This window comes from Oryctolagus cuniculus, chromosome 4, assembly GCF_051225735.1.
Source record: "Oryctolagus cuniculus isolate XC-2025 breed Fujian yellow rabbit chromosome 4, ASM5122573v1, whole genome shotgun sequence".
NCBI classification, from domain to species: Eukaryota; Metazoa; Chordata; class Mammalia; order Lagomorpha; family Leporidae; genus Oryctolagus; species Oryctolagus cuniculus.
Window position 1 is genome coordinate 92,799,773 of NC_142870.1, and position 22,947 is coordinate 92,822,719.

Consider the following 22,947-nt stretch of genomic DNA (forward strand, 5'->3'; position numbering starts at 1 on the left):
ACTTTGGATAAGTCAATTCTTCATTCTGAAAGTCGGTTTCCTTATGTATAAGATAATTGAAGTAAGTCACCCTTAAAAGTCTTTTGAGTTCTTTCTACAAGTCTCTTGTTCAAAGATCTGACATCTAGAAAACATGCTATCTCTCTCTCTCTCTCTCTCTCTCTCTCTGCCTCTCTCTCTCTCTCACACACACACACACACAATCCATTTATATCTCACTAGTAAGATATCAAACAATACTATTCTTCCATTAAAAAGCAAGAAATTCAAGCATACTCACTGCTTATTTCCACTTTGGGTGAATCTAGGAAATTAAATAGTTTTTTCTTCCTTAAGTGTGGGGAGCAATCCGGACTGGACTAAGTTACTGGAATTAAGACTTATTCTATGCATCTGCTCTCCCACAATATGGCGCTGGGAGAGAAGTAAACAGCTTCCGCACAGCTGCCTCCAGTTCAACCAATAAACTGTAGGACTTGCTACTGATTGGAGGAGAGCAGCGTACTCGGCGTGTGGGCAGCCAAGTTGGGATTGGCGGAGGACTATAAAGGAGGAGAGAGACGGCATGCACCAGGAACATCTAAGGGGAACATCTAGCTGAAGGAACACCTGTGCAGCCCCCGAGAGAACCGGCCGGCGGTGTGCCGCTCCCCTGCGGAAGTGGGGAATGTGGCCAGGGGGAACTGCCCTTCCACGGAGGTGGAAGGGATAGTAGCCAACCTGGGAAGAACCAGCAGCAAACCTGGGGAGGGCCGAGCAGACGAAAGAACAGCGCAGGGTTCAGTGTTGCTCCTCCACGAAGAGGGGGAGCGACATAATGGTGCCGTGACTCGGATACGAAGCCTAGGCAGGGTTTAGTGTCGTTCCCCCACGAAGACGGGGAGCGACATAATGGTGCCGTGACTCGGATAGGAAACCTAGGACGGATAGGAAACTTAGGAGGAAAGAAGCAGGAAAATACCGGAGAGAGAGACTAGCAAAGAGCCTAGGTGCCGGAAGAAGCTATTGAAAGCCTAGGCAGAGACTCGGATATGGACTGTGAGAAAGAAGTTAGGATTTAAAGTGAAAGCAAGAAGAAACTTAGACTCAGATACGGACTGCAGGTTGAAAGTGAAAGTGAAACCTATAAGAAACTTAGACTTGGATACGGACTGTGGGGAGAGGCCAGGAGAAATGAGGGAGGAATATTGTTGGAAGAAAACTTAGGGAAACACACCGGGTAGAGAAAAATGTTAGGGAGGATGAAGCCGCGAGTGCAGGCCAAGCCATCTTGGAATTCTTCAAGTCACCCCGGGGAGCAAGAGGCGAAGATCTGGAACCAGAGGCAGAGACGTGGGCCGCCAGGATTCGCCAGGTTAGTCCGGGGAACTTGGACTGAATGCCGGTAGTGGCGGAAACATTCGCGGAAGCCGCCACGTGCAGAGAGAGCACGGGGCGTGAACAGATAGGAAACGCGAGGCTGGCGCAAGGCCGTGGTGCGGGCGCGAAGTGCGTGGAGACCGCGGAGCATGCGCGCAGAGCCGGGAACCCGCCGGCGGGGCGAGGCGCCGGGAAGCCGCGCAGAGCCGTGAAGCTGCCGCGGGGCGAGGTGCCGAGAAGCAGCCTCGGGGCGAGTGCCGCCGGGAAGCCGCAGGGATAAGAGAAACAGAAGTTTAGAAGTAAGATGAGAGAAATAGGAATGCTGGAAGATAGAAGTAAAATGGGAGAAATAGGAATGCCCGGAGATAGAAAAATAGAGAAAGAGAAAGACCTCCCCACAATACTACAATGTGAGAGCTTGGATTCGGTCTGCCTGATTAAGTGAGGCGATGAGCACCTGCGGGGCTAGCAGCTTATGCGCCGCAGGTCACCGAAGACAGGCACGAATTAACATCAGTAAGGCTTCCCCACAATACAACAATTAGGAGGCTTGGATTCGGTCTGCCTGATCAAGGCGGTAAGCACCAGCAAGCAGCTCGACCAGAGTATGAGCTGCAGGTCACCGAAGATAGGCACGAATCAACACTAATAAGTCTCCCCCACAATACGGCAATGAGAAAGCTTGGATTCGGTCTGCCTGATTAAGGCGGTAAGCGCCAGCAGGCGGCTCGACCAAAGTATGAGCCGCAGGTCACCGAACACAGGCACGCATCAGCGCCTAAAAACCTCCTCACAACATGGCGAAGAGAGGACCCGGATTCGGTTTGCCTGTTGATAGGACTTGTAAGAACCTGTGGCAACTCTAGCAAGTAGAGCAGAGTGTGTGCCGCGGGACACCGAAGACAGGCGTGTATCAACGCCAAAAATAAAAAGAAAGGGGGATCTGTGGGGAGCAATCTGGACTGGACTAAGTTACTGGAATTAAGACTTATTCTATGCATCTGCTCTCCCACAATATGGCGCTGGGAGAGAAGTAAACAGCTTCCGCACAGCTGCCTCCAGTTCAACCAATAAACTGTAGGACTTGCTACTGATTGGAGGAGAGCAGCGTACTCGGCGTGTGGGCAGCCGAGTTGGGATTGGCGGAGGAGGACTATAAAGGAGGAGAGAGACAGCATGCACCAGGAACATCTAAGGGGAACATCTAGCTGAAGGAACACCTGTGCAGCCCCCGAGAGAACCGGCCGGCGGTGTGCCGCTCCCCTGCGGAAGTGGGGAATGTGGCCAGGGGGAACTGCCCTTCCACGGAGGTGGAAGGGATAGTAGCCAACCTGGGAAGAACCAGCAGCAAACCTGGGGAGGGCCGAGCAGACGAAAGAACAGCGCAGGGTTCAGTGTTGCTCCTCCATGAAGAGGGGGAGCGACATAATGGTGCCGTGACTCGGATACGAAGCCTAGGCAGGGTTTAGTGTCGTTCCCCCACGAAGACGGGGAGCGACACTTAAGTTTGGAATGTTCTGTAAGTCTGGGCTTGAAATTTTGCTTGTGGCATCTGTTCATTGCTTGTTTTGATTTTTCAAATATTAATCCACCTTATTTAATTTATATAGAAGTTTCCTATGTTATGCTATACTTATGTTTTAGCTAATTGATTAAAAAAATAGAAATCATATGCAACAAAATGGATGGAACTGGTGGACACCATAAGTGAAATAGGTCAAACCAGACAAATACTGCATGTTTTCCTCACTTGTAGGGTTTTAAAAAAAACTCGGTCTGAACACAGAATGTTGATTACTTAAGGCTAGGGGTGAGGAGGGAGCAATAGAGAGAGTCTGAACTAAAAATAAAGGGGGGGGGTGCGGCGCTGTGACACAGTGGGTTAATGCCCTGGCCTGAAGCGCCGGCATCCCACATGGGCGCTGGTTCGAGTCCTGGGTGCTCCACTTCCGATCCAGCTCTCTGCTTTGGCCTGGGAAAGCAGTGGAAGATGGCCCAGGTCCTTGGGCCCCTGCACTCATGTGGGAGACCCAGAAGAATTTCCTGGCTCCTGGCTTCGGATTGGCACAGCTCCAGCTGTTGCATCCAACTGGGGAGTGAACCATCGGATGGAAGACCTCTCTCTCTGCCTCTCCTCTCTCTGTGTAACTCTGCCTTTCAAATAAACAGATCTTTAAAAAATAAAATAAATAGGGATGGGCCAGCACTGTGTCGTAGCAGGTAAAGCCACCACCTGCAGTACCAGCATCCCATATGGGCACAGGTTCAAGTCCCAGCTGCTCCACTTCTGATCCAGCTCTCTGCTATGGCCTGGGAAAGCAATAGAAGATGACCCAAGTCCTTGGGTCCATGCACCTCCATGGGAAGAACCAGAGGAAGCTCCTGGCTCCTGGCTTCAGATTGGCACAGCTCTGGCCGTTGCAGCCAACCTGGGAGGGAATGAACCAGCATATGGAAGACCTCTCTCTCCGCCTCTCCTTCTCTCTCTGTGTAACTTTTTCAACTAAATAATTAAAAAAAAAAAAAAAGAATTTCATTACACGCAAAGAAGTGAGGGAAGAAACAGAATCTGTAGCTCTGAAGTAGGACTCATGGTCTAAGTTGCCACTTGGTATATCTGTGCCCATATCAGAGTGCCTGGGCTCAAGGGCCAGCTCTGCTTCTGATTCTGGCTTCCTGCTAATGTGTATTCTGGGAAGTAGAGTAATTCAGGTAACTGAGTCCCTGCCCTGCCACCCATGTGGGAGACCCAGATTGAATTCCTGGCTCCCAGCTTTGGCCTGTCCCAGCCTTTGCTATTTTGGGTATTTGGGGAGTCAACGAGCAGATGGAAGATCTCTCTCTTTATTTCAAATTAAAAAAAAAAGAAAAAATTTTAAAAATAAGTAAAACATGAATTTTCATTTGTAATTAAAGATGTTTCCAAGTTCACAGGGTCCAGAGAAGTTTTGATGGCACAAGTTATCATGAGAGTGGTTTATGGACTCTGATTGTACTTAAGAAATCTAATCTTTTTAAGGGTACAGGAGCTGGCCGGCACTTCGGCTCAATAGGCTAATCCTCCGCCTGCGGCGCCAGCACACCGGGTTCTAGTCCCGGTTGGGGCGCTGGATTCTGTCCCGGTTGCCCCTCTTCCAGGCCAGCTCTCTGCTGTGGCCCTGGAGTACAGTGGAGGATGGCCCAAGTGCTTGGGCCCTGCACCCCATGGGAGACCAGGAGAAGCACCCGGCTCCTGCCTTCGGATCAGTGCAGTGCTCTGGCTGCAGCGGCCATTGGAGGGTGAACCAATGGCAAAGGAAGACCTTTCTCTCTGTCTCTCTCTCTCTCACTGTCCACTCTGCCTGTCCAAAAAAAAAAAAAGGGTACAGGAGCTAGGAGAGCGGCAACAGGTAGAAGCACTTGTGATTTGGTGAGTTTCTATCTGACCCTTCCAGTTTAGCATAACAACCAACATTAGTAAGTAGGACAAAGTAAAATACCACCAGGCAGGTGTTTTCACAGCAATACATCATTTATTTCCCACATCTACCTTTCAGGTTGCTTCCGTTACTCCAAAGTTTCTGCATATTGATGCCATTGACATTGAGGCTCATTCATGCTTTGCTGTAGGGTGTTGTCTTGTGTTCTATAAAACCTTTAACAGAGTCCCTGACTCTGCCCAGACCAGAGGCCAGCAGCACGCCTGGCCCACCACACACCAGGTTATAAAACTGTCTCATGACACTGACAAACATCCCCTGCTGGCTAAGTTACCCCCAGCTGAGAACTGCTCCACGACAGAAGGGGAAACAAGGTAAGAGAGGCAGAGGCTGAGTAACTTAATTGTTCCAAGGTCAAACAACCACAACATTTAAATGTAGTTTCTTTTGACTCCGTGAGTTTTCAATTTGTGTGTACATTAGAATCATCTGGGGAATTTGTGAAACATTACTGAGACCCACTCCAGACTGAGTAAATTAATTTCTCTGAGGTATTGGTATTTTTCAAAACTCCCCAGCACACTCTAAGGAAGTCTCTCAAAACCTCCACACCAGAGGCTGCAGCAAGGCAGCCAGCAGGGAAACCTCAGCCTCTGCCCTCCGATCTTCCCTCGGCCCAGCCTGTGGCTGAGAAACCCCAGCCTTCCCCAGCTAGGCAGTCAAGGGCTGTGGCTCTCACAGTTGATCTGTCTCCCAGAGAACAAGGAGAGGCATTCAGAGCGCACGTAAGTTGGTACTCACAGTGCGGTGGCTGATCCACTGGCTGTGGCGGTACTCCAGAGTTCCCCCCAGCTCCCGGGTCAGCTGGCTTCTGTCAATGTAGCTATGCAGGTCAGAAATGGAGTTTAACATGATGATCTGGAAGGGAGAAAAATTAACTAAACAGACTCCTCACAGATCATTACAAAGCTCCCTAGGCTCTGCTATTATTTAAACAGTGCTTCAACGTTGCCTTGCCTGGCATCTATAACCAAAAGACGGTTACCATAGCCAGCAGAGACTTGAAAGTCTCTCTCCATTTTTCCCTTTCGAACAAGGAATACCCACGAGACGCTGCAGCGCCAGAAAATGGTAATCTGGGTCAGGAAGCTGAGTTCCATGCCACCTAGAAGTCAGGTCTTGCTTTAGGTGAAATTTTTTCAAAAGTTCCCAAGCAATGGTATACTCTTTAGCTACTAAAACCATGTGCCTGCCAAGGCCTAAAAATCTGGAATGAGAAGCCCAATAAAGAGTAGGCGGGTAAATATACAAATAAAATTAGAATACATGGGCAAAAAGGGTATGCACTGAAAAGACTGGGTGCAGGCATTTGGCATAGCAGTTTAGATACTTCTTGGGGTACCTACATCGCATATCAGAGCACCTGGGTTTGAGTACCAGCTCCACTTCCAATTCCAGCTTCCTGTTAATGCACACTTGGAGAAGGCAGCAGGTGATGGTTTCATACTCAGCTCCCTGCCACCCATGTGGGAGATGTGGATTGAATTCCCAGCTCCTGGCTTTGGCCTGGCCCAGCTCCAGCTGTTGTGGGCATTTGGAGAGCGAACCAGAGAGTGAAAGATCTATCTGCCCTCCAAACAAATTATTTTTTAAAAACAACTGACTAAACCAATTCAACTCCCATCCCATGAAGAATGTTCGTTTCCTCCAGTTTATCCTGCAGAGGAGAGATTGGAAGGTAATAGGGAGTGGATATCTAATAAACTCACAGTCCTGCTCAAGAACGAATCCCGCACATCTTAGAGGGAGCAGATTCATCCCCAACTGCCCCTTGCTGCTCCTCTGTAGCAGTCCTGGCCGGGGTGTAGTCCTGGTTCTCGGACACAGAGACTGTATCTCACCCTCAACTCCTCTCTCTCCTATCTCCCAAACATATCCCCCCAAAGCTTTTAACTGGTGACCTTGAGGACACAAGAGTAAGGTCTTTGCTCTGTTATTATGTAGTATCGATCAGGTGACATAATCACTTCAGAATGTAAATAATATGTTAGGGTCCAAAGGCTATTTTGAAAAAAAAAATCGATCTATTCATTCAACAGCTACTAATATTGAACTGCTAATAAAACCACACACAGGGACATAAACCAGTAAGCAAGACAAGCTCTGTCTTCAGGGCTCCAGCGTTAGAAGAATTTGCTGCTTCTCACTGTCTTAACCTTATCAGGCTTAGTGCCTTTTCTTTTTTCACTTCTGAAAACAGTTTGGGAATCTTAGAAATTGTTTCTATAACATGAGAAAAAAAAACAGGGAAAATACCTCAATCTCCTATGTCTTTCCTTCAAGCTTAAAATGTGTTCTGCTTCTTGAGACATTGGTTGCTATGATAACACTCGGACTTTTTAAAAACACCACCGTCCAGCTGTGTGGGAGACAGAAGTGACTTTGCCCTACAGGCTGGAGTTTCAGACACCACTTCCTCCAGTCTGCATAGTTCCTACTCCACTTAATTAAACAGCTCAGGGAGACAGGAGCCTCTACAGTCCCAGGGACTCAAGCATCAGAAATATGGAAATTTAAAAGTGAAAATTAGGTCCGGTGCTGTGGCACTGGTTTGAGTCCCAAGTCCCGCCTGTTCCACTTCCAATCCAGCTCCCTGCTAATGTGCCTGGGAAAGCAATGGAAGAAGGCTCAAATCAACAGGCCCCTGCACCCACCCAGAAGAAGCTCCTGGCTCCTGGCTTCAGCCTGGCCCAGCCCTGGCCTTGTGGCCATTTGGGTACTGAACTAGCAGATGGAAGATCTCTATCTCTCTCTCTCTCTTCTTTCTCTCTCTCTCTCTCCTCTCTCTTTGTAACTCTGCCTTTCACATAAATAAATAAATCTTTTAAAAAAAGGTGAAAATTAAAAGTGACCAGAAATTATTAGCAGATTCAATACTCTTATGTATTGATCCGTAGATTCACAGCAATCCAAGTAAAAATCCCAATAAACTATTTTTATAGAGATTGACAGGCTGCCGGCGCCGCGGCTCACTAGGCTAATCCTCCGCCTAGCGGCGCCGGCACACTGGGTTTTGGTCCCGGTCGGGTGCCGGATTCTGTCCCTGTTGCCCCTCTTCCAGTCCAGCTCTCTGCTGTGGCCCGGGAAGGCAGTGGAGGATGGCCCAAGTGCTTGGGCCCTGCACCCCATGGGAGACCAGGAGAAGCACCTGGCTCCTGCCATCAGATCAGCGCGGTGCGCCGGCCGCAGCGCACCAGCCTTGGTGGCCATTGGAGGGTGAACCAACGGCAAAGGAAGACCTTTCTCTCTGTCTCTCTCTCTCACTGTCCACTCTGCCTGTCAAAAAAAAAAAAAAAAAAAAAAAAAAAAAAAAAAAAACACCCGAAGAAAAAGGAAGAAAGAAATTGACAGGCCAATTAAAATTCATATGGAAATGCAAAAGATACACAGCAGATAAAACGATTTTCAAAAAGAAGAACAAGAACAAGTTGCATGGCTACTTGGTTCCAAAACTTACTGTTCCCAAACTTACTTGGTTCCAAAACTACAGGCATCCAAGAATGTGGCAATGACAAAGGACAAACACAGAGGTCAATGGAGGAGTCAGTGTTGCCATGCAGTTGGTTAAGCCGCTGCCTGCAACACCAGGTATCCCGTATGAGCACCGGTTCAAGTCCTGGCTGTTCCACTGCCAATCCAGCTCCTGCTATTGTGCCTGAGAAAGCAGCAGAGGATGGCCCAAGTCCTTGGGCTCCTGCCACCCACATGGGAGACACAGTTGGAGTTCCATGCTCATGGCTTCAGCCAGGCCCAAACCAGGCTGTTGCAGCCACTTGGGGAATGAGCCAGAGGACAGAAGATCTCTCTCTAATTCTGCATTTCAAATAAATAAATCAATGGAACAAGCCAGGAGGTCCTGAAATAGGAGGGACTTCAAAAAGCTCATGGAAAAGGCTACTAAAAACAAGTTGATTCTGGTGCAAAACAATTTTCCAACAGTATATACTTGGGGTCTTCAAAAGTTCATGAAAGGGGTGGCAGTGTGACAGCAGTTATGACACCACTTGGGACACCTATATTCTATATTGGAATCCTGGGTTTGAGTTCCAGCTCCACTTTTGATTCCAGTTTCTTAACCCTCAATAGCCAAGGCTGGGTTGGGCCACAGCTCAAAGCCAGGAACTAAATAAAAGTCTCCCACTAGGGTTTCAGGAATTCACCACTGCCTCCCAGGGTCTGCATTAGCAGGAAGCTTAAGTCAGGAGCCAGACATCAAACCCAAGCACTCTGACGTGGGGTACAGGCAACCTAACTATTAGGCTAAACACCAGTCCCTATTTGTGAATATTTAGCTTTATTCTCAACCCCTAAAAGCTATAAAAAACTCAAATATCCTTCCCTGGTGAATGGATAAACTAACATGAAATAACATTGAGCAGTTAAAAGTGTCAGAGACAAAATTACAACAATTGAAAGACCTTAATTGGCTTTTTATGCAATTCTAGAAATGGGCAGCCCTTCACTCCATGATGTTCCAGGTGACAGAAATAAAGAACAAGAAGTAGATTGGTCACTCAAAATTACTTTCCTTCTAAGGCAGAACATGGAGAAAGAACAACAGGGAAACAAATGATTGGTTAATATCAGGTTACTTCCTGGTATTTTTTTTTCCTTGGTAAGGATCAAAGCACATGGGCTTCATTATCACACTGACCTGCACTGGCCTGTTTGGAAAATGTGGCTATTCCGTCTCTTTTCCAATTTGTCAGAAGGCCAGGGAACTGAGTTTCTTTGGGTAACATGGGACTTCAACATAAATGATTTTTAGCCTGGTCTGTTGGGGCCTTTCACAATTTTATTTAACAAAGTAAAGAACCATTGACACCCCTAAAAACATCTGGAACCCAGGTGTTTTAAGTTACAAAAGTCAGGCTATTTAGTATGGTGGTCCATTTATTTGTCTCTCTGGAAAAGGCAAAACTGTAGGGATGGAGGGTAGGATGAGGAAATTTTGTGGGCCAACAGAACATTCTGTAGCTCGACTAATGGTAATTCAGTAACTACATGCATTTGTCAAACTCCCAACTGGACACCAAAAAGTGAATTTTATTCTGTGTAAATAGAAAACTTCATTTCAAACATGAAGGAAAGGTGGTTTCACATGAAATTATTTTTTCTTCTTTTAAGCTTTAAAATTCTAGATAGGACAAGAAATAGTAAAATAATTCTGCTTAGCAAACTCACAGGACACTCAGCATGGAAACATGGCTGTAATTGTTGGTCTGTGTGTCCTTAGATTCTGTTGGGAGGGGGCATCATTTCACACAGGGACAGTGGTATTCTTGATGCTGTGGCGACTGCTCCTCTCATGGCCTGTCACTCCTTAAGAAGGAGCAGAGGGCTCAGCGGGAAGCATGCCTGACCAACGGCAACCCCTGATCCTTAACTGCCTCCTCATCAAACTCTTCCATATCGAGCCAATATTTCCCCTGCACTAAATCAGCCCAGGGCCAGGACTAGAGAGCCAGAGACAACCCCCATGACCCAGAGTATGCAGCAGTTATTCAAACCAGCCAGTCCTGAACTGCTGACTTTGCCTTTCCCTTGGAAACCCCAATGGCCTAGACTTTCCCCTCACTCCTGCTCCTGACCTGCTGACCGCTCCTGGTACTTCCCCTGTGACCCTGGGTGGCATGCAGGGACCCTCCTCTGGAATCTGTGAGTTTAGTAAACTCCTTCCTCCCAAGCTCACTCTATTTCCTCCTGTGGCCATACCCACTCCACCACACCTTCTCCAACGTGAAGATTCTTGGAACCATTGTTACGGATTCAGTATGTATAGCATTTACTCATTTTCTACATATATTTATGCTCTTATCTAGAATTGCCTAAAGTTGTGCTTTCAAGGAGAAATATAATTTTTTAATAAAACAAGCATTTCTTCTGTTATATCACAAAATCTATTTTAAGGAACTGATCTTCATGCCCTTGCCTCTTGAGGAATTTTGCAAGACTGCCTTAGCAACTTCAATAAACAGTTGTGTTAAGATTAAGATCACAGATCCTCCTGGTCAGCCAGCAGCACTCAGAAACCATTTACTGTATCAAAGAACCCCTCTCCTTGGGCAAAGCACAGAGAGGCTGGGCCACTTGACTACAATCACATCCATGGCCCACCTGGTTCTCACAGCACTCAAAGTGAGTAGGTCATCATAACAAAGGTCTTCAAAAACTTCATGGAAAACATGTATTATGAAACAATTACACATGAATTTCATTTCTTTAACCAAAATAAACTTATCTAGGGTAGCAATCAGCCTAGCGGTTAATACACCCGTGTCCCACATCAGTACCTGGGTCCCTGGGTTCATTGTCCGGGCTGCTCCTGAGCATCCTGCTCATCAGTAGTGACAACTCAAGTGACTGGGACCTTGTCACCCAGGTGGGAAACATAGATTGAGTTCCCTTCCCAACCACCAGCTTCAGCCATAGCTGCAACCATTTGGATATTTGCAGAGTGTGCTAACAGAAGGGATGTTTCTCTCTGCCTCTCAGAGTTTTTAATGAAAAGAAAATAAACATATCTTTCAATTCAATTTTCCACAAACTTTTTGAAGTACCATCATATGAGACCAGAAAACAAGGAAGTATTTAAAAATAAAAAAAGAGTCATGTCAAAAGAGCACAGAAGCCAGCTTGAAAGAGCTTCCACTAGCCAAACCTGGGATAATTTGAATATTAAAATTATTAAGAAAAGCAATGAATTATAAATCACTGAATAAATAAGAATCTACAATGATAGCAGACAAACAGGAGAGAAGGGAAAACCCTAGTTGAAGTGGAATACAAACTTCTTATTAGTAAATGTTAAGAAAGTACTAGAGTTGGAAAAGCATTATCTTGCCACCAATTATAATAAAGCTTGCTTCAGGCAAATATCATCAATAGATATTCAGAGAGAACTTTTGTAATCCCTGCATAGCTTTTCATAAAAGCTTGAAAACCTGCCATGTGCATGGATTTCTCAATTTTTGTAGCATGGCTGACATAGTGGCACACTGGGTTAAACTGCCACCTGGACAATGATGCCAGCAACCCATATGGGCACCAGTTAAAGTCCCAGCTGCTCCACTTCTGATCCAGCTCCCTGCTAATGCAGATATGAAAATGGCAAAATATGGCCTAAGTGTTTGGCCCCTGCCATTCACATGGGGGACTTGCATGGAGTTCTAGGCTCCTGGATTTGCCCTGATCCTGTCCCTGCTATTGTAGCCTTTGGGGGTTGAACCAGCAGATGGAAGAGCTGTATCTCTCCCCTTCTCTCTGTAATTCTGCCTTTCAAATAAATAAATATTCTGAAAAATGTTTGCTCCAAAATAAACATATTCTTTTAATTGTCTTTCCACCAAGTTTTTGAAAAGTGTTCTTGCATGCGTACAGGTGTATGTACACATAGGATACATGTATAGGATCCAGCCCACAAGCAGGTAGGTATAATCTGTTGTCATGTCTTTAATATCCTTTAATTTGAAACATTTGATAGTCTTTATCTTTTAAGACATTAATAGACTTGTGTGTATTATATATGTATATATATGGAGAGAAGCAAATAATAAACAATAAATCAAATGAAAGTAAAATGTTAACAAAGGGTAAGTCAAATCTGGGTAGAGAGCATATGATGTTCTTTGTACTCTTCTTATTCTTGCAACTTTTTTGTGACTTAGAAATTATTTTCAAGTAAACATTTAAACCCTCAAAATATAAAGTAGAAACTGTTCTGTTTCACTATAAATGTCTTATCTATTTTTAAATTTTTCATTTTAATTGAGATATAACTTACATAAGTAAAATGCATAGATTTTAAATCAGTTAGCTTTGGTAAAGGTATAAAAAAACGTAGCAGCACCTAATCAAGATACAGAGCGTTTCCCAGATTGTTTCCTTGTAGCTCCTTCCCATCAGTCTCCACAACCATTCACTCCAAACAGCAGCCACTGCTCTGATTTTCTATGGCAGCTTAGTTTTACATATTCTTGAGCTGTATGTGAAAGGAACTGTAAAGTACTCTTTTGTATCTAGCTTCTTCACCTCAAGAGAATATTTCTGAGATGCACCTATGTAGTTGTACCTATCAGTACTTCCCTCCTTTCAACTGCTTAATATTATTCCACCATATGACTATAACAGTTTCTTTTATTTTATTTTATTTTTTTTTATTTTTTTGACAGGCAGAGTGGACAGTGAGAGAGAGACACAGAGAGAAAGGTCTTCCTTTGCCGTTGGTTCACCCTCCAATGGCCGCCGCGGCCGGCGCGCTGCGGCCGGCGCACCGCGCTGATCCGATGGCAGGAGCCAGGAGCCAGGTGCTTTTCCTGGTCTCCCATGGGGTGCAGGGCCCAAGCACCTGGGCCATCCTCCACTGCACTCCCTGGCCACAGCAGAGAGCTGGCCTGGAAGAGGGGCAACCGGTCTTTTTGTTTTGTTTTGTTTTGGACAGGCAGAGTTAGACAGTGAGAGAGAGAGAGACAGAGACAGAGAGAAAGGTCTTCCTTTTCCATTGGTTCACCCCTCAAATGGCCACCACGGCCGGCACGCTGCACCAATCCGAAGCCAGGAGCCAGGTGCTTCCTCCTGGTCCCCAACATGGGTGCAGGGCCCAAGCACTTGGGCCATCCTCCACTGCCTTCCCGGGCCACAGCAGAGAGCTGGACTGGAAGAGGGGCAACCGGGACAGAATCTAGAGAGTATTTTTGTGGGCATTTATTTTTATTTCTGGGTCCTAGGATATATTTATTTTTAAAGAGGATTACCAATTGTTTCCAGCGTAACAATTCCTTACTACTTTATTGGCTGCAAATATTTCATTTTCATTGATTAGATAGGTCATAATTTATTTATCAAGTTGTCCACTAACAGACACTAAGTTCTTCCCAAGCTTTTGCTAATACAAACAATTTAGTAATGAGTACCATTGTCCACGCAGCTTTGTATATGTATTTCTAAGAATATTTATATGAGAGTTAGGTGAAACAGCATGTATATTTTCATTTTCTACAAATACTGAAAATTAATCTTTCATCTTGTGTCACCAACTTCATGCATAACAGCAAAGTCTCACAAAGAGATGTATTTTCCCACACTTCTTTCCCAAAGTTATAGGTAAAATTGATATTTTTGTTTTTCTCTCTTCAGTATTACATGTTGGCTTATAGTTTTACTCTATAGTTTTGTATGTTTATGTCATGTCCACATTCCTGAACAATCTATTTTGCTCTTTCAATCTCTGGAGTCATAAACATCACTGCCCAACTTTTGAAAGCCTTCACTGGATCCCCATAGCCTAATGAATACAATTCAGACACTTTATGCTTACCCAGAACATCTATTCCATGTTTCCTGTGCCTTTTCTTCCAAATCATTATACTTTTTTTTTTAATCTTTTGAAAATTTATTTATTTATTTGAAAGGTACAGTTACAGAAGCAGAAAGAGAAAGAGAGAGATAGTGAGCCCTCCGCCTGCTGGTTTACTCCCCAAATGGCTGCAAAGGCCAGAGCTGGGCTGATCCGAAGTCAGGAGCCAGGAGCTTCTTCCAGGTCTCCCTTGTGGGTGCAGAGGCCTAAGGGCTTGGACCATCTTCTACTGCCTTCCCAGGCCATATCAAAGAGCTGAACCGGAAGTGGAAAGCCAGGACTACGACCAGCACCCACATGGGATGCCAGCACTGTACACAGGGGCTTTACCCACTATGCCACTGTGCTAGTCTCTTTCTTTTTTAAAGATTTATTTATTTGAGAGGTAGTGTTACAGGGGCAGGGAAGGGAGTGATCTCCCATCCACTGATTCACTCCCCAAATGACTGCAACATCCGGGGCTGGCCCAGGCCAAAGCTAGGAGCCAGGAACGTCATCCAGGTCTTCCATGTCGGTGGTAGGGTCCCAAATACGTGTGCCATTTTCCACTGCTTTCTCAGGCTCATTAGCAGGGAGTTGGATTGGAAGTGGAACAGCCTGGACTTGAATCCGTGCTTACAAGGGATGCTTAACTCACTGTAACACAACACTGGTCCTGGGATCACCCTCTTCAAACTCCAATAAAAGTAGGGCTTTCCATGGACCTCATATATAGCATGCACTTTCTGCCCATGCTCTTCCCTCAGTCCAGAATGGCCTTCTCTCCCTCTCCACTGGCCCTGCCTTTCTTTGAAACCCAGTTCAAATGACATCTTCCTCAGATGCCCCAACCAGAGACAAGAAGGAAGGTCACGCTTACCGGGACTTTCATTTTAAATTCGTCTCGATAGTATTTAATGCCAATTTCAGTGAACGTCCTCTGGATAAAGTGGGATGGGCGGAGGATGAATATGAGCTGCAAGTTTCCTGGAAACGCCACCTGGAAGGATCGTGAAAGGATCAGGGGAGAGAAACGTCACATCCATCACCAGGATGTATTTTGGTCTCCTCTTTCCCAAGATCCCAGAAGAAAACATTAGAGCAGATTCCACAGACGCCTAGGACTTTGAATAGATCCGCAGGATTTCAGAGCTCATGGAGACCTTAGAGGTTAGATTATGCAAGCCTTTCTTTAAAAACCAAGCCAAATAAACAAGCCAAAAAAAGTGTTTCTGATTATAAAAGTAATTCATAGGAAAAAATGGGAAATTAATAAATCATACATTAGAAGAAGAAAACCACCTGTGATCTCATAATCATACTTAATCTTTCAACTTACCTACTTATAGGCTGTTTTCTGTTCAAATGTCTTTACCATGGTTTAACTCAAATCTCAGAAATACTTCTCAACACTCCTTTTCATGTAATAATTACCATAAGCTTCTATTCCTGTCATTAAAAAATTCTGTGGAACTATGATTTTTCATGGATGCACAACTTATTTAACCAAATCTTTACTGATAGTTATTTAGAATTTTCAGTATCTTTACTATTCCAAACAATGGTGAAATTAACATCTTTATATTTCTGATCGATTCCTAGAGAATGACTGAGTCAAAGACTAAGTATTCTAAGCCTTCCTGGTACTTATTCTTGCTAAGTTGCTCTCAGAAAGTATTGTCTTCACTTTGAGGCAAAGTCCTGGGAAATGGGATAACAGAGATTCACATAACTACCCATGGCGAATTTAGGAAACTTAGTCTCCCATGGCCCATGGCTTTCCACTCTTCTAGTGGTTTCCAAAGCAATCTTCTAAACTATTTATTTTTTAAAAATCTAGTCTTCACTGCAGACTGTTCAGATTCACTAGCAGTGGGATTAAGTCCAGGGATCTGCACTGTACACAAGCAGTTGAAGAGATTCTGACAAATGGTCAGATTTTGGGATCCCTGCCCTGTAACAGCTTTTACACATAAAGTGATCAAAGCAATTCTGGAGCAACTTCAGTTCAAATCTTAGATTACTCAAGTATTGTCTAAGGTCCCCAGGAAACCAGAACTCTCTAGAGGCCAGCCCTCTGGAGTACTCATGGAATCAACCAAAGCTGCGGTTATCCCAGAGATAGATCCTGTTGCCAAGACTGACCTAAAGGGACACGACAATCCATGCACAAAGGGCAAGGAATGCTCCCATCCTCCAATTCTGACATGCAGCTCCCATAGAGAAGAATCTTGCATTTTGTTGTGTCAAGATAGAAATCAGTTGAGACACAATTTGTGCACCTGGATGAGGCTCTAAAGCCATCTTGGGAGGGACTCTGTGTGACTGCTTTTGGCAGTGGGCATCAATGAGGCTTCAAATGTCCCTGTCTTGACTCCTGTCACACATTGCCACCTTCCCACATCCCGTCCTCTTCAGCCAGTCTCAGCTGCCCAGGAGAGTCTGTGCTCAGGGAAAAATGCTGGTGTGGCTGGCCCTGCGGTGTTGCTGCATTGCCGGGTGGATGAATTCAGAGGTCTGTGATCCCTACAGAGGAGGATGCATCCACTTGCTGAAAAGCAACTAGCAGGGACCAAAACCAGATGAATAAGGAAACAGAAGCCCACCCAAGGACATCTAATTTAATGCTCAGTGCAAGCACATCTCCAACAAAGCTACTTAAAGATCATTTTGTCCGATTTTGCCAATATCTTTCTACTATGTGAAAAAATAATTTGGATACTAAAGACAATCATCAATCACTTTGTCCCTGAAGCACACACTTGGACAGGGATTTGGGAACAGCAGTTTGTTGGAGAGATGATTCCAGGAAGCATGAATGAGGGAGTAGGGGGGTAGACAACAATGGGCAGAGAACTAATGAATAGATGAGATAGTTATCACTATAGGCAAAAGAGGCTGAGACACTCTGTAGAACCCTCTGTGTAGAACACACCTCAGAGTCGTCCCACTGAGGGGTGTGGAAGTGGGGTATATATCCACCAACTTCTGTAACTCAATGGTTGCCAGTTATTCCAGCAACCCCTGCCTGACCCTCTTTGTAGAAGTCATTAGGCCTTGGGGGCCTTGGGAGACTCGGGAAGCCTTCAATACACTCAGGAATTGTCTTCAGGTAGCCGAAAGGGGATACAGAAGTGATGCAACAGCACCTTCTACAAAGACCTTCCCAAAATTTGACATAGGATAATTGCCTTTCCCCCAGGACTCTGATACCAAATAGCTGAACAGACCATTTATATGACTTTTATAACAATAGCACAAAAGTGAATATTTACAGCTATTCGTGTCAAGGATGCCTTTATGGAGCTCCACTTGTCCCTTCGTCTGTCGATAACAATGACGAATCCGATGCTGGCGGCCTCCGCGCTGCAAAGAAGGGTGGTCAGTGTCAGAGATTGGGAGATAGCCATGGCTTCCGCAATCCCACAGCAGACTGCAGCCCACAGCCTCCGTAGGGCTCCAGGCTCCGTTTGGTTCCTTCCCCAACAGGGGAACCAATTTCTTCTCCCAGTCTGGGCCTAGAAAGCCTTAAAGTGCTTTCTACCTCAGACCCTCTCAAAGGCTCTGTTTCACTTGCAAATGTCTGAAACATTGAAGAACTGCCTGTGCACGAAGGAAGACATGCGCCAGTTAAATACCAGGTAGCCCCAGATGGGCAGATGTCCTCAAGGTTGAGCTCTGCCATCCTTCCATTTGCAAAATGGACATTCATGGAGGTATCAATGTCTTTCCCTGGAAATCAGTTCTAAAGAAGCACTCAGAAACAACATGTTGGGGAGCAGGCATTTAGCCCAGTGGTTAAGATGCGCACTCCTCCCAGCTCCAGCTGAACTCCAGTTTCCTACTGATGCAGGCCCTGGGTTCCTGCCACCTATGTGGGAGACCTGGATTGCAGCCCCGGCTCCTATCTGCACCCCAGGGCATTTGGGGAATGAACTAGCAGATGGGAATGCTCTCTCTCCCTCTCTTTCTCTCTCTTAAATAAATAAATATTTAAAATAAAAAAATTTTTAAAGAAATAACACATCTAATGGGAAAAACAACCCCTTTCCAGTACTTGGCCATAAGGAAGCCAACAGACCATTTGCCTGAGAAGAAATCATCTTCATCAAGACCAAAAATAAGTTGTCTGGTCCACTGTTAAGACCCCAGAAAATTCTCACAAAACCCTTTGAAACTAAGTCCTGAAATGAAAATCCTTTCCTTCTCTCCTTTGGGGAGAAGTGTGGCACAGAGGAAAGAACAAGGACTTTGGAGCCTGATGCAAACCTAGTGAGACATTGGGGAGCTCACCCAACCTTTCCGAAATGCAGTCTTCCTCTCTGGAAAATGAGAATGACATCACCAAAAGTAAAGTGGCTAAAAACATAAACCCTGGAGTCGATCTGCCAAGATCAGAAATCTGAATTCCACCGCTTACATAAAGCTTTTGGAGGTGAGGGGTACTTAATTCCTATAATTTCTCACACTCTCCAGTTATAAAGCAGGAATAATAAAATAATACCTGTCTATGAGGTTGATATGAGGATTAAATAAGTACTCACAATAGTCCCTCTTTATCTGTGGCTTCACTTTCCACAGCTTCAGCTACCTGCAGTCAATCTCCGTCCAAAAATATTAAATGGAAAATTCCAAAATAAATAATTCTTAAGTTTTCAACTTCATTCCATTCAGAGTACCCTGATGGAATCTCCTGCTGTCCCACGCTGACCTGGCAGGATGTGAATGACTCCTCTGGCCGGCTTACCTGTGCTGTATGTGCCACCTTCCCGTCAGTCACTTAGTAGCCTCAGTTACCAGACTGCAGTAATATTGCCGTTCTTGGGTTCAAGTAACTCTTACTTAATGATGGCCCCAAAGTGCAACATCAGTGATGCTATTCATTCATATATGCCAAAAAGGAACTATAAAGAGCTTCCATTACATGAAAAGGTGAATGTTATTCACCTAAGGCAAGAAAAAAAAGGATATGCTACAGCTGCTAATATCTATGGTAAGACTGAATAGGGAATTACTCAGTGCTATCCATGGGTTCATATGGGTCTTGGAACATATTCCCCATGGATAAGGGAACTGTTCATTATGTATAAATGCTAATACTGATAAGTACTGTTGTTATTTTTTCTGTGCTTGTCATAGAGATTAAAAAAGATCAAGTAAATGCAGAGTAACTAGGCCATATTAAAACTTCAATAATATTTGCTATAATATGGACGTTATCCTAAAAAGTGTCAGTATGTGAATAAGGCAGAAGATCTAAGCAAACTCTTAAAGAAAGCATAAGTAGTTGGTCTGAATTAAAAGTCACTGGGTTGGGAAGGGCACTGTGGCACAGTGGGTAAAGCTGCCACTTGTGAAACTGACATTGCATATGGGTGTCAGTTCAATACCTGGCTACTCCACTTCCAGTCCAGGTCCCTCTAATGTGCTGAGAAAGCAGCAGAAGATGGCTCAAGTACTTAGCCCCCTGAACCCATGTGGGAGGCCCAAAGAAGCTCCTGAGTCCTGGTTTCAGATGGGCCCGGCTCCAGCCATTGCATCCATTTGGGGAGTGAGTCTCTCCCTCCCTCTCTCTCTCTCCCCTATCTATCTCTGACTTTCAAATAAATAAATCTTAGAACAAAAGTTCACTGGGGGCCGATGCCACGGCTCACTAGGCTAATCCTCCACCTGCGGCGCCAGCACTCTAGGTTCTAGTCCCAGTTGGGGCTCTGGTTCTGTCCTGGTTGCTCCTCTTCCAGTCCAGCTCTCTGCTGTGGCCCGGGAGTGCAGTGGAGGATGGCCCAGGTCCTTGGGTCCTGCACCTGCATGGGAGACCAGGGGGAGGCACCTGGCTCCTGGCTTCGGATTGGCGCAGCATGCCAGCCAGTGGGTTGCGGCCACTTGGGGGATGAACCAACAGAAAAAGGAAGACCTTTCTCTCTGTCTCTGTCTCTTTCTCTCTCACTGTCTAACTCTGCCTGTCAAAAAAAAAAAAAGTTCACTGGGTCAACTCACTATTTTAGACCCCATGAAAACAAATGCAAAGAAGCAAAAAAAAAAAAAAAAAAAAAAAAAGCAACCAACAAACAAAAGAAAAGATAGTCAATAATGTAGGCCTACAGATGTTCCCATTGTTGGCAAACAAAAACTTTAAAGAACTATGATCAATGTATTAAATAAAACAGAGTAAAATGTAAACAAAATGGATTAAAAGACACATTATTTCAAGAGTATGAATCCACAATGAAGAATCCAGCGAAGCTTCTGGAATTACAAAATATCAGTACCTGATATTAAAAATTCATTGGGTTTTTAACAGCAGGCTGCAGACAGTCTAAAACAAGATAGGTGGAACTGAAAACAGATCAAATGAAAATATTCAAACTGAGACATGGAGATACGGGAGGAATGGGAAGAACAGAATGCAAAATAGATAAGGGATATGAATAAAAGTTCCAAAAGCAAAGGAGAGAGAACATGTCATAGAAATAATATTTTGGGGGGCTGGCACTGTGGTGTAGTTAAGTTAAGCCTCTGCCTGTGGTTCTGTCACCCCATATGGGCGCCGATTAGTTCCTGGCTGCTCCTCTTCTGTTTCAGCTCTCTGCTATGGCCTGGGAATGCAGTGGGAGATGGCCCAAGTCTTTGGGCCCCTGCACCTGCAAGGGAGACCTGGAAGAAGCTCCAGGTTCCAGGCTTCGGATCAGCTCAGTTCTGGCCATTGCAGGTATTTGGGGAGTGAACCAGCAGAAAGAAGGCCTTTCTCTCTGTCCATCCTTCTCTCTCTATAACTCTGCCTCTCAAATAAATAAATAAATAAGTATTTTTTAAAAAAAGAAATAATATTTTTCAAAATGAGTAAAAATTTTCCAAATCTAATAAAAGACATCAATTCACAGGTTCAAAAAGTTCTTCTACAGCCACATAGGATAAGACAAAGAAAACTTGACTGAGGTATACCAGAACTAAACTTCTGAAAATGAAAGGTAAAAAAAAATCCTAAAAGCAGCCAGGGAAAAGTAATACATTTTCTTCCAAAGAACAACACTGAAAAGGAATTACTAACTCCCCAGTTGGCCACAACGGCCGGAGATGTGCTGATCCGAACCAGGAGCCAGGAGCATCTTCTGGGTCCTTCATGTGGGTGCAGGGGCCCAAGGACTTGGGCCATCCTCTACTGCTTTCCCAGGCCACAGCAGAGAGCTGGATCAGAAGTGGAGCATCCGGGTCTCGAACTGGTGCCCATATGGGATGCTGGCACTGCCAGCAGCAGCTTTACCCAATATGCCACAGCACCAGCCTACAATTACTAACTTTTCAACAGAAACCCTGAGAGCCACAATTCAATGAAATGATATATTTGGGGTATTGATCTGAAAAAAAAAATTCTCATTTGGAATTCCATACACATTAAAAGCTCACTTAAAAAATAAGGTAAAGATTTAGTCTACTTTATGTTATAACAGAACACCACAGATTGGGTAATTTATAAAGAAAAGGATTTTATTTCTTATAGCTCTGGAGGCTGAGATGTCCAGGATTAAGGACCCCATATAAGGTGAGGGCCTTCCTGCTATGTGATCCCTTGGTGGAAGACAGAAGAGCAAGAGAGCGTGAGGGAGCAGGCAAACAGGAGGGGGCTGTATTAGCCAGGTTTTCATCACCACATCCAATACCTAAGACAAGCTGCTCACAGGGAAGGATGTTTACTCTGACTTTGGTTTTAGAGGTTTATGGGCCCCATTGGTTCAGCCATCCTGTGAGGCTGGAGGTCAGTGGTGGAGCACGTGTGGAGGAACAATCACATGGTCAACAAGGAAGCAGAAAGAGAACAGCTGTGTCCAGCTCAGGCTTACAGAACCAGCCTTCTCACAGGAATCACCTCTGAGCGCATCCCTCCAATTACCTAAGAGTCTCCCACTTGATCCACTTCCTGAACACCATCATTGAACCAGAGACCCCCTTCTAGCACTACCAGCCCATGACTTGGAGGCTAAGCATCTGCTTGAACCAGGAAGGCAAATCCTGTTCAAGCCACAGTAGGGGCCAAACTTGCTTCTATTGCAAGCACAATCAAACCACAACTAACCAGTAATAGTGAAATTAGTCCATTCATGGGACTTCATGAACTTAACTAAGGCCTACCTCACAACACTGCTGCACTGAGTATTATGCTTTCAACACATGAACGTTAGGGGATGCAACTAGAGATGAGGAGAATTTACTGCCTGCAGACAAATAGTTCAAGTATATTTTCTAGACTGAGTGAGGTTGGAAACATGAAGGTACAAGAAAAATAAGCAGCCTGAAAATGATAAATATGTGAGTAACGGCTCAGCTGCTGATTACGAAGACTTTGATTCTATCAAAACCAAAACACTGGTCAAATTAAAAACTCATTTTTCCTTTAAGTATAGTTCTTTATGAAAGAACTCTGAAAACAAAGAAATATAAATAAACAAATTGCAGAGAGAGTTAGGATCTTCCCTAGCAAGCAAATACTAGGAGAGACTTTCACATAAAGTGGTGGTTGCCTATTCTGGTAATAGGCAAATGAATGAACCAGAAGAGAAATGATCCCACATGGAATGAAGAGCACAGCATGTGCATAAATATTATCAACTATGTCTTTTATTGTGCTAATACCATCAACTTATCAAGGCAAAAATAATAGCAAAGAATTATTAAATATATTACATATTTAAATTGTCACAATAACGTTAAAGATTGAATAAACAGAATTACACTATTGAAACTATAATTGAATGACATGAAATTATACCACTTATATTC

General features: G+C 44.7%; 1 protein-coding gene across 2 annotated transcripts in view; it reads right to left on the bottom strand.

Moving 5' to 3' along the window:
* Nucleotides 1-22,947, bottom strand: part of MCF2L2 (MCF.2 cell line derived transforming sequence-like 2) — a 258,331-nt gene that overhangs the window by 148,612 nt on the left and 86,772 nt on the right. For both annotated transcript variants that reach the window (XM_070072393.2, XM_089332001.1), the window contains exons 4-6: nt 17,448-17,538; nt 15,053-15,172; nt 5,580-5,696 (exon numbers count right to left, since the gene is read on the bottom strand). In XM_070072393.2, coding sequence (XP_069928494.2) covers nt 5,580-5,696; nt 15,053-15,172; nt 17,448-17,538 — 328 coding nt within the window. The remainder of the gene's footprint in view (nt 1-5,579; nt 5,697-15,052; nt 15,173-17,447; nt 17,539-22,947) is intronic.